Source organism: Sander lucioperca, chromosome 8 (genome assembly GCF_008315115.2).
Source record: "Sander lucioperca isolate FBNREF2018 chromosome 8, SLUC_FBN_1.2, whole genome shotgun sequence".
NCBI lineage: Eukaryota > Metazoa > Chordata > Actinopteri > Perciformes > Percidae > Sander > Sander lucioperca.
In genome coordinates, this window is record NC_050180.1 from 14,577,566 (window position 1) to 14,590,104 (window position 12,539).

At 39.5% G+C, this 12,539-nt stretch overlaps 1 protein-coding gene across 1 annotated transcript in view; it reads left to right on the top strand.

Moving 5' to 3' along the window:
- The first annotated feature begins 2,398 nt into the window (after window positions 1–2,398).
- The window catches only part of dnajc10 (DnaJ (Hsp40) homolog, subfamily C, member 10), a 32,732-nt gene continuing 22,591 nt past the window's right edge, over window positions 2,399–12,539 (top strand). Inside the window, exons 1-4 of the mRNA XM_031294418.2 lie at window positions 2,399–2,744; window positions 9,902–10,137; window positions 10,955–11,120; window positions 12,228–12,278. Coding sequence (XP_031150278.1) covers window positions 9,928–10,137; window positions 10,955–11,120; window positions 12,228–12,278 — 427 coding nt within the window. The 5' untranslated portion in view covers window positions 2,399–2,744; window positions 9,902–9,927. The remainder of the gene's footprint in view (window positions 2,745–9,901; window positions 10,138–10,954; window positions 11,121–12,227; window positions 12,279–12,539) is intronic.

Below are 12,539 nucleotides of genomic sequence, written 5' to 3' on the forward strand. Positions count from 1 at the left end.
CAAACGCTTACAGATCTACAAGCAGTGCAGCAAGAGGTGACTGCATTGTCCCGTTGAGGAAAAGTGCGTTCGGTCAAACAGCTTTTTCAGTCAGCGCTGCTCGTGAATGGAACCTCATTCCAACTCACATTAGAAATTTTAAAACATACGTTTCTGTCAAATTTAACTTAAAGAAGTGGCTAACAGGTCATCAGGACTGTCGACATTACATGTAGACACTAAATCTTGCTGCTACTTTGTCTTTCCTGTCCTGCCTGTTTGTGCCACTTGTGCTGTGCCTACGAAGCTGTCTGTTACATGGACTGAACGTTTAGCTTGTGTGTGTGTGTGTGTGTGTGTGTGTGTGTGTGTGTGTGTGTGTGTGTGCTGGTATTGATGTTGATAATGACAATCTGTTCTTGTTTATATGCTAAACCTATATGTACTATTATAATCCTTTTGTCTTTTTAGGTGTGACATTGTACGATCTGTCCAGGGACAGCAGATGTAAAATAGCCTTTTGGCTAATTCTGGCACATTTTACATTTTCATATGTGTTATTAGTGTGCATTGTCCCTGTTAAATAAACCTGAAATAAAATAAATAAATAATACATAGAGGCAGGAAGAAGTACTTTAAGCCAGCCTTTATTAATTATTATTGCAGAGATGGGGTTTGGGCCTGGGTCCGTGGGAAGAACAGGAGACAAGGGTTAGGAGAATGCAGAAGACAACGTAGGTAAAATAAAAAGTGGCTGGATCAAAACAATCAAATTGCATACACAGCACTAGAGAATGGCTGGTTTAAAGTACTTCTTCCGGCCTCTATGTATATATATATTTTTTTTGGGGGGGCTATTTCGCCTTTATTTGACAGGACAGCTTCGAACCCTTGACCTCTGCATCGAGGCATAAAACTATCAGTATACGTGCGCCTGCTCTACCCACTGAGCCAACCCGGCCACCTGCCTCTATGTATTCATGCTCATGGGTAGCCTAAATGGGTTCCATTCAGACTTTAACAGTAAGTTTTTTACTGTAAGATGTCAACAAGATTCAGCAAGTCATTTTCACCTTGGTATACCCAATGTTTAGATCTGTTGTGGTATTTATGCAAATTAGCACATATGTAATTAGATTATGCACCGTTTGCCCATGTTAACAAACAATTTCAAAAAACTTGTAATACATTTTTTGTTTGTCTTGATGTAAGTAATCAACTCAGTAATTTTCATAGTGATATCTAAAGGTTAACATTTTACCCTATTCACATGAGAAAAATAATGAATATATAGGCGTATGAATAGGCTATATTTGGGTCTTTTTTGAAACTTTCCCCTAATTTTTTCCTTACTCAGGACATATTGAGGATACAAAATCAGCTGAGTTTGCTTCTGTTGCAATTTGGCCTACCTTTTTTCATAAAATGACTGGACTAAATGTGATTAAGACCTTAGCATCTAATCACTATGATGAAATTTAACAAATTATTAAGTATAATTTAATGCCATTTTCCAATAATAATTTGAATTATAATAATTTATAAAATAGTAAAAAAAGAAATATGGCTAATGGGTAATTTATTAATTTGACTATTCCTTTCATATTGTCTAGTTTATTTAAATATTGATTTATATAACGTGCGGCCCTGAACGCACCAAACCTTTGTCATCCGAAAGTTTCGTCAAGTTACCGCAGCCAATTTAAAAAAAAAACATCCCGTTAAATGAAAATGTTCTCTTTTCAAAATAAAAGCACAAAACCAGCCGAGCAAATGACGAGTCTTAACTTTACCTGACTGATTAAATTATGCTATTGTGTTTAAGGCACTGCCTTTTACCATACCATAGGAAATCATTCCTACCACAGGCAATTAAACATTTTAACTCTTCATCACTGAGTGTGAGATAAGACTCATAGACATCACAACTGCACTGAATGCACCTTACACAACCTTGCACAATAGGTTTATCTACATCCTATCATTACTAGTCAAACAGTTGTACATTTACTCCCCAACTTGCACATTAAGTTTATCTATATCTATTGAAACAGTTGTACATTTTATTTCCAAATTGTATATATTTTAAATATTGCTCGTGTAGTATTCTATTATTATTTCATGTATATTGTTTCCTATTATTTAATGTTTACTCTTACTCTGTATGTGTGCTGTGTCTGATATTTTGCTGCTGCAACACCGTTATTTCCCATTTTTATCTATCATCATCTATCTGTCTGTCTGTCTATCTATCTATCTATCTATCTATCTATCTATCTATCTATCTATCTATCTATCTATCTATCTATCTACGTATCTATACAGATAAGTTAAGATTAGTTTGTCTAATATACTCCGCTGTCTTGGTTGTCGGTGTGACCTTTATTGTGAAATTCTCTAAGCGGAAATGGAGTGTGTTATTAGTGTGTAGCTTGATGCCGGTGTGATCCTGAGCCGGACGCTGTTGCGGATCTTCAGCTGCAGGCTTTTCAAAAGTTGAGACACGTCAAGCTGCTGTTTGGTCAGATTCAAACTTTGGTAAACGATAGATAGATACATGTTAGCTTTAGCCTCGTCAACACACTGCAGATAGCTTAATGTCGCGGTGAAGATAATCAGCTAATTAGCTAGCGAGTTGTTATAGTGGCTGCTGACTGGGGGGACGCACAGCTAACGTTAGCTAGCTTAGCTTCTGGTGCAGAGAAGACATCACATCTGAGGAATTTAAGAGTCCTTCGTCAGTGTACATATCCAGGTGGACTTCTGTAAGTGTGTTTTTCATTTTCCTTTTAACACAGTGTTTTTACTTGTGGTTATGAATATGTTTAGCTGTTTATTTTACTGCTGGTTCAGTAACGTTATGTACAAACTAAATGTTCACATTTTCATGGTTTTCCTTTAATACAATGTCCTTCCTTTATTTCTGTCTTCAACAAAGTTTATTTCAGATTTTTTTGTTTGTAAAAACAGCTTTGACAGTTCACTGCACTGTATTTCATTTATACAAGCACATTGCAACAACAAGGCAATTCCAAGTGCTTAACATACAAAACCAGGGCTAAAATACCAGAGATTATTAGACCAAACCAGGGCTAAAATACCAGAGATTATTAGGCCAAACCAGGGCTAAAATACCAGAGATTATTAGGCCAAACCAGGGCTAAAATACCAGAGAATATTAGGCCAAACCAGGGCTAAAATACCAGAGATTATTAGGCCAAACCAGGGCTAAAATACCAGAGATTATTAGGCCAAACCAGGGCTAAAATACCAGAGATTATTAGGCCAAACCAGGGCTAAAATACCAGAGATTATTAGGCCAAACCAGGGCTAAAATACCAGAGAATATTAGGCCAAACCAGGGCTAAAATACCAGAGAATATTAGACCAAACCAGGGCTAAAATACCAGAGAATATTAGACCAAACCAGGGCTAAAATACCAGAGAATATTAGGCCAAACCAGGGCTAAAATACCAGAGAATATTAGACCTAACCTGGGCTAAAATACCAGAGATTATTAGACCAAACCAGGGCTAAAATACCAGAGATTATTAGACCAAACCTGGGCTAAAATACCAGAGAATATTAGACCAAACCAGGGCTAAAATACCAGAGATTAATAGACCAAACCTGGGCTAAAATACCAGAGATTATTAGACCAAACCAGGGCTAAAATACCAGAGATTATTAGGCCAAACCAGGGCTAAAATACCAGAGAATATTAGGCCAAACCAGGGCTAAAATACCAGAGAATATTAGGCCAAACCAGGGCTAAAATACCAGAGAATATTAGGCCAAACCAGGGCTAAAATACCAGAGATTATTAGGCCAAACCAGGGCTAAAATACCAGAGAATATTAGGCCAAACCAGGGCTAAAATACCAGAGAATATTAGGCCAAACCAGGGCTAAAATACCAGAGAATATTAGGCCAAACCAGGGCTAAAATACCAGAGATTATTAGACCAAACCAGGGCTAAAATACCAGAGAATATTAGACCAAACCAGGGCTAAAATACCAGAGATTATTAGACCAAACCAGGGCTAAAATACCAGAGATTATTAGACCAAACCAGGGCTAAAATACCAGAGATTATTAGGCCAAACCAGGGCTAAAATACCAGAGAATATTAGGCCAAACCAGGGCTAAAATACCAGAGATTATTAGGCCAAACCAGGGCTAAAATACCAGAGATTATTAGGCCAAACCAGGGCTAAAATACCAGAGATTATTAGGCCAAACCAGGGCTAAAATACCAGAGATTATTAGGCCAAACCAGGGCTAAAATACCAGAGAATATTAGGCCAAACCAGGGCTAAAATACCAGAGAATATTAGACCAAACCAGGGCTAAAATACCAGAGAATATTAGACCAAACCAGGGCTAAAATACCAGAGAATATTAGGCCAAACCAGGGCTAAAATACCAGAGAATATTAGACCTAACCTGGGCTAAAATACCAGAGATTATTAGACCAAACCAGGGCTAAAATACCAGAGATTATTAGACCAAACCTGGGCTAAAATACCAGAGAATATTAGACCAAACCAGGGCTAAAATACCAGAGATTAATAGACCAAACCTGGGCTAAAATACCAGAGATTATTAGACCAAACCAGGGCTAAAATACCAGAGATTATTAGGCCAAACCAGGGCTAAAATACCAGAGAATATTAGGCCAAACCAGGGCTAAAATACCAGAGAATATTAGGCCAAACCAGGGCTAAAATACCAGAGAATATTAGGCCAAACCAGGGCTAAAATACCAGAGATTATTAGGCCAAACCAGGGCTAAAATACCAGAGAATATTAGGCCAAACCAGGGCTAAAATACCAGAGAATATTAGGCCAAACCAGGGCTAAAATACCAGAGAATATTAGGCCAAACCAGGGCTAAAATACCAGAGATTATTAGACCAAACCAGGGCTAAAATACCAGAGAATATTAGACCAAACCAGGGCTAAAATACCAGAGAATATTAGACCAAACCAGGGCTAAAATACCAGAGATTATTAGACCAAACCAGGGCTAAAATACCAGAGATTATTAGACCAAACCAGGGCTAAAATACCAGAGATTATTAGGCCAAACCAGGGCTAAAATACCAGAGATTATTAGGCCAAACCAGGGCTAAAATACCAGAGAATATTAGGCCAAACCAGGGCTAAAATACCAGAGAATATTAGGCCAAACCAGGGCTAAAATACCAGAGAATATTAGGCCAAACCAGGGCTAAAATACCAGAGATTATTAGACCAAACCAGGGCTAAAATACCAGAGAATATTAGACCAAACCAGGGCTAAAATACCAGAGATTATTAGACCAAACCAGGGCTAAAATACCAGAGATTATTAGGCCAAACCAGGGCTAAAATACCAGAGATTATTAGGCCAAACCAGGGCTAAAATACCAGAGATTATTAGGCCAAACCAGGGCTAAAATACCAGAGATTATTAGGCCAAACCAGGGCTAAAATACCAGAGAATATTAGGCCAAACCAGGGCTAAAATACCAGAGAATATTAGACCAAACCAGGGCTAAAATACCAGAGAATATTAGACCAAACCAGGGCTAAAATACCAGAGAATATTAGGCCAAACCAGGGCTAAAATACCAGAGAATATTAGACCTAACCTGGGCTAAAATACCAGAGATTATTAGACCAAACCAGGGCTAAAATACCAGAGATTATTAGACCAAACCTGGGCTAAAATACCAGAGAATATTAGGCCAAACCAGGGCTAAAATACCAGAGATTAATAGACCAAACCAGGGCTAAAATACCAGAGATTATTAGACCAAACCTGGGCTAAAATACCAGAGAATATTAGACCAAACCAGGGCTAAAATACCAGAGATTAATAGACCAAACCTGGGCTAAAATACCAGAGATTATTAGACCAAACCAGGGCTAAAATACCAGAGATTATTAGGCCAAACCAGGGCTAAAATACCAGAGAATATTAGGCCAAACCAGGGCTAAAATACCAGAGAATATTAGGCCAAACCAGGGCTAAAATACCAGAGAATATTAGGCCAAACCAGGGCTAAAATACCAGAGAATATTAGGCCAAACCAGAGCTAAAATACCAGAGAATATTAGGCCAAACCAGGGCTAAAATACCAGAGATTATTAGACCAAACCAGGGCTAAAATACCAGAGAATATTAGACCAAACCAGGGCTAAAATACCAGAGATTATTAGACCAAACCAGGGCTAAAATACCAGCATATACTGGACCAAAGCAGGGCTAAAACACCAGTGAATAACTTTTGGAGATACCGTCTTGCTTTGTCTAATATAAACTGCTGAAGCCTGTTGCCATGTTGACTCCCACTCTATCCTACCAGAAGAAATAAGACACCAAAAATACGGACAATTAACCGCAACTCCCTAACAGGAAATAAACATGAGAAGAAGTTGCAGGGAAGAAAAAAAAAAATGGAAGTGCACTCCAACGACTCAGACAGTGTCTATATATCTAAGGCGTTTCACACCGTGTTCAACATCATTGGTGTTTGTGTAACGTGCTAAGATACAGGCAACAATCATTTGGAACAAAAGCTGGGGGGACCAGTTGTAAGAATTCTGCCAGCTGCCAACCTGTACTGACGGCCCAGTTAAAGGGATATAAAGGTAGAGGGATGTGACCCAGTTGGCAGCAGACACTCCCCCAGCCACTCCCATGCTCGGAGCCAATCCACCCTGGCCACATAAGCAACCAGGACACTCAGACACACACACGGGACAACGTAGAATACACAGCAACTGATACAATTACTACAAGGTCCTACCCTGCCATGCTGGCTATGATGATTCCCTTTCTTATCTTAAGTTATGTTTGCATGTCATGCTAATAAACTAGCATCATGACTGGAAGATGGTAGTGGCTGCAGGGTTGGGTGGAATAGATAGTTAGTCTCGCATTGCCAGACCTTACTCCACAGCGCTGTGTAACGTGAGCTATTTAATTAGCCGGATACATGGTTAAACCTCATCATCTCTTACCAGTGTATCTCCGTGTGTACTTGGTCCACAGCAATCCCACCAATCAGTCCCCAAAACGTCCCAGTTAGAGAGGAAATGACCTTGCACCATCCACATTTTCTTAAAAAAATGTCATTTTCAGCGTGTAGCTCGCTAGCTCGAAGTATGTTGTTGTTTCCCGTAGCGAACAGGCAGTTATCCTGGAAATGTACCTCCGTTGATCCAGACTACACAGTAGGCCTGCACGATTCGTGGGAAAATACGAGTCAAGATATTTTAGCTTAGAAATGATATCACGATTCTCTGCCACGATGTTTTTCTCACGAAGTGTAATGTTTATTGCACACATGAACCATGACACAACAAAACAAATGGGCAGTACCGAACATTGATTTTTTTTTTTTTTTTTTTGGCACCTATAGGACATTGCACATTTCATTTCATTTCATTTATTTTTATTTTGAACAAAACTAAAAATACATATACACATACAGCATGTACCCATATATACATATACATACATACATACATATGCATATATATACAAATACACATATATAAATATATCTATAAAATAAAAGTGTGTAGCAACACACCAAAGGAAAAGGAACAATATCCATCCAGTGTTTACAAGTAATATTAAAAATACTATTACCATTTATGATTTAAAAAATGTGTCCGAAAAGGAGCAGGATGAAGCCGAAGCTTGTAAAGTTTCCTACTCCTGATTCACTTTAACTCATTTCTTTATATATCATATATTTTTACAAGAGGATAATCAATATACACAACAATACATCTCTAATTCTTCACGTACCAAACCCTTTTGTTTATTTATTTACATTTTGAGTACGTCAACAACCCATTTCCGAAAATCCATCATCCTAACAATCCGTACACTAACCCCCCTTTCACAATCATCTCTCTTCCTCTTCATATCCTTTTAATAAAGTGGTTTTTATATAACTTTTTAAACTTTGTTATGTTTGTACAATGTTTAAGCACCTGGTCTAGCCCATTCCACAAACTCACCCCACCGATCACATACTTTTTAAAGTTGTTCTTATTTTGAGTTTTTTAAAGTTTATTTGTTCTCTCAGGTTACACCCACCCTGTCTTTCCATAAACATTTTTTGTGAATTTCCTGGAAGTAAATTATTTCTTGCTTTGAACATGATTTGTGCCGTCTTAAATTTAACCAGATCAATGAATTTCAGAATGTGTGACTTGAAGAATAAAGGACTTGTGTGCTCCAGGTATCCAACATTATTTATGATTCTGACTACTTTCTTTTGTAATGTGCATAACGGCTGTAGGTTGGTTTTGTATGTATTTCCCCAGATTTCCACACAGTAACTTAGATATGGCTGTATGAGTGTATTATACAGAGTATGTAATGATTTATTGTCTAAAATATGTCTTGATTTATTTATTATTGCTATGGTCTTTGCTAGTTTTGCTTTGACATGGTTTATGTGAGGTTTCCAGCAGATTTTGTGGTCTAAAATCACACCAAGAAATTTATTTTTTATATACTCTTTCAATACTTACGTTATCGATTTGTATTTCTACTTGACAGTTAGTTTTATGTTTTCCAAATAACATTATCTTTGTTTTGCTTATATTTAATGACAGTTTATTTACATCAAACCACTGTTTTAATTTGACAATTTCTGATGTGATCATCTCCAAAAGCTGCTGTAAATTATCACCAGAATAGAAAATATTTGTATCATCCGCAAATAGAATACATTTTAGTATATCCGATACCCTGCATATATCATTGATGTAAATTATGAAAAGCTTTGGTCCTAAGACCGACCCCTGTGGTACCCCACATGTTATGTTCATGTATGTTGATTTATGAGCCCCAATTTCTACAAATTGTTGCCTGTTTCTTAAGTAGCTACTCACCCATTCCAATCCAACCCCTCTGATACCATATTTCTCTAATTTATGTAATAAAATGTCATGATTTATGGTGTCAAATGCTTTCTTTAGATCTATAAAAATTCACACTACATGTTTCTTTTTATCTACGCAATTTGTGATTTCCTCAACTAATTCCATTAATGCCAAAGTTGTTGATCTATCACCACAAGCCTGTAAACACAGAGGCTTCAATGAATAAAGAAAATAAAGTAGGCTACATACTGGCCATTTAAGTACAGTAGGCTACCAGAAATAGTGACATATAACACATTGAACTAAATATGGCCCTGATACAGGCTCTATCTGGACTAAATATGGCCCTGATACAGGCTCTATCTGGACTAAATATGGCCCTGATACAGGCTCTATCTGGACTAAATATGGCCCTGATACAGGCTCTATCTGGACTAAATATGGCCCTGATACAGGCGCTATCTGGACTAAATATGGCCCTGATACAGGCTCTATCTGGACTAAATATGGCCCTGATACAGGCTCTATCTGGACTAAATATGGCCCTGATACAGGCTCTATCTGGACTAAATATGGCCCTGATACAGGCTCTATCTGGACTAAATATGGCCCTGATACAGGCGCTATCTGGACTAAATATGGCCCTGATACAGGCGCTATCTGGACTAAATATGGCCCTGATACAGGCTCTATCTGAACTAAATATGGCCCTGATACAGGCTCTATCTGGACTAAATATGGCCCTGATACAGGCGCTATCTGGACTAAATATGGCCCTGATACAGGCTCTGAACTCCTTGAACATGTCTTTACATAATTAAAACATGTCATTGTCAAATGCTTTCAATAAATTAATGGAAGGGGAAAAAAAAATATCGAAGTCATTTAAAAATGTAATCGCGAACAGGGGTGAATCGAGATTTTATAACGATTTATCATGCAGGCCTACTACACAGCAGTAAACCTGGCAGCTCCTGCTCATCTGCACAACAATGAAGGAATAATGTTTGTGCCTGTGTGTTCCAGCCGCTCGTCCTCTGCTGGAACTCGCGATGGGGCACAGGTTCGTCCTCGGGGTTCGGCGGCCTCGTCCCGTCCAGTTTGTGGTGCCGCTGCTGCTCCTCGCCACCCTGATGGCGGCGGTTTCGGCGGAGAGCCAGGACTACTACAATCTGCTGAAAGTCAGCAGGGACGCCACGACCAGAGAGATACGCCAGGCTTTCAAGAAGCTGGCGCTTACCATGCACCCCGACAAGAACCCTGTGAGTTGCTCAGAGAAACCTCCGACGTAAGCTCGGACACAACTCTTAAAGGAACACGCCGACTTATTGGGACTTTAGCTTATTCACCGTATCCCCCAGAGTTAGATAACTAACCTACATACATACCCTTCTCATCTCATGTACAAATAACAAGGTCACATGAGACACAGCCATCTTCTAACTGTATACATACTGGGAACTATATTCTCAGAAGGCGAAGCACTGCACTGCGGAGTGATTATTACTCCAACTCTGAGCGAACTCCAGGCGAACTCTCTGCTCCTCACCACGGGGCTTCTCAGGTGCTGCGAGCAAATCACTCCGCCCAAGTAGCAGAAGTAGCAGTGCTTTGCCTTCTGAGAATATAGTTCCCAGTATGTATACGGTTACGAGATGGCTGTGTCTCATGTGACCTTGTTATTTGAAAAAAAAAAAAAAAAAAAACCCTGATAGAACGTTGAAAAAAGTGACAAAATAGTCGCAAAAAGAATCAAAAACGTGGGGGAAAAACCCAACAAAAACATAAAAAAGCGCAAAAAAAAAATGACAAAAAATTGGAAAAAAACATCGAAAAGTGACAAAAACGACAAAAAGTGACAAAAACATCAGGAAAAGCGCCAAGTGTCGAAAAAGACAACCAAAACGTTGAAAAAAAAGTTTGTATTTTAAATTTTGACCCAGCAAAACCGAGTTTCCTGGTCGACGGGAGGACAACACAAGGGTTGATCGATATCAAATCACTCACACAAAGATCTAATCATAATTGGAGAATGGATTCTTTGAACCCAGGCCTGAATCAAAGCGTTGTGTTTTTTAGGGCGACGCCTCGGCCCACGAGAAGTTCCTGCAGGTGAATCGCGCCTACGAGGTTCTGAAGGACGAAGACCTCAGGAAGAAATACGACAAATACGGAGAAAAGGGATTGGACGAGCAGCAGCAGGGAGGACGCTACGAGAGCTGGAACTTCTACCGATACGACTTTGGTAAGTCTGCGTAACAATGCACACCTGTCATGTATAACCATGGCGGCGCCGCTAGAGGAACACCTTCATTCGTTTGTCTTGTATTGAAACCGTGAGAGGACGTTTAAAGTGCTCATATTATGCTCATTTCCAGGTTCATAATTGTATTTAGAGGTTGTACCAGAATATGTTTACATGGTTTAATTTTCAACAAACACCATATTGTTGTTGTACTGCACATTGCTGCAGCTCCTCTTTTCACCCTGTGTGTTGAGCTCTCTGTTTTAGCTACAGAGTGAGACCTCTCACTTCTGTAACATCTTTGTTGGGAGTCGCACATGCTCAGTACCTAAGGACTACTAGCCAGTCAGAAGCAGAGTATGAGGGCGTGCCCTGACAGTACCTAGGTAAGGACTACTAGCCAGTCAGAAGCAGAGTATGAGGGCGTGCCCTGACAGTAGCTAGGTAAGGACTACTAGCCAGTCAGAAGCAGAGTATGAGGGCGTGCCCTGACAGTACCTAGATAAGGACTACTAGCCAGTCAGAAGCAGAGTATGAGGGCGTGCCCTGACAGTACCTAGGTAAGGACTACTAGCCAGTCAGAAGCAGAGTATGAGGGCGTGCCCTGACAGTACCTAGGTAAGGACTACTAGCCAGTCAGAAGCAGAGTATGAGGGCGTGCCCTGATAGTACCTAGGTAAGGACTACTAGCCAGTCAGAAGCAGAGTATGAGGGCGTGCCCTGACAGTGCCTAGGTAAGGACTACTAGCCAGTCAGAAGCAGAGTATGAGGGCGTGCCATGCTAGCAGCTAGGCGAGCATTATAACGTGTGTTCCAAAGTGACCACGTTTGTCTCTGAAGTAAAGGCTGGACTACAATAGAGCTGTTTGGAGCAGTTTGTGAACAGTGTTTTCTGTTGGAGATGGTAAGTCCCTTTGGGGGGGACTTTGTGCTTTTTCACTTTGTAAACCTATAACATGCACAAAAAAGATATATAACACAATAAAGGAAAGGGGAAAAAGCCAGAAAGCATAATATGAGCACTTTAAGTATTTAAGTTATTAAACTATGAGCTGATTTTTTTTTTTTTTTTACTGTGAAGAAATCAAAACCCGTCTTTCTGTCCAGGTATCTACGATGACGATTTGGAGATCATCACGTTGGACAGTGGAGACTTTGGTAAGAGACGTTTTTCTTTTTCACACCTTCAAACTTCAAGCTGGAGCCAGTGATTTCAGCATCTGATACTAGGATTGGGCATCGAGAACCGGCTCCAGCTTGGAATCGTTTCAAAGATTACCGTTGCAATGGACCATTTTTTTATTTATCGGAATCATTTGGAAAATGTGGTTTTGAATCCGATCACCGGTTCCAAATTTAACACGCGCAACTTTTGTAGCGGCCACTGGACTACCAGGCGCTTGTTGTGTTGTAGCCACG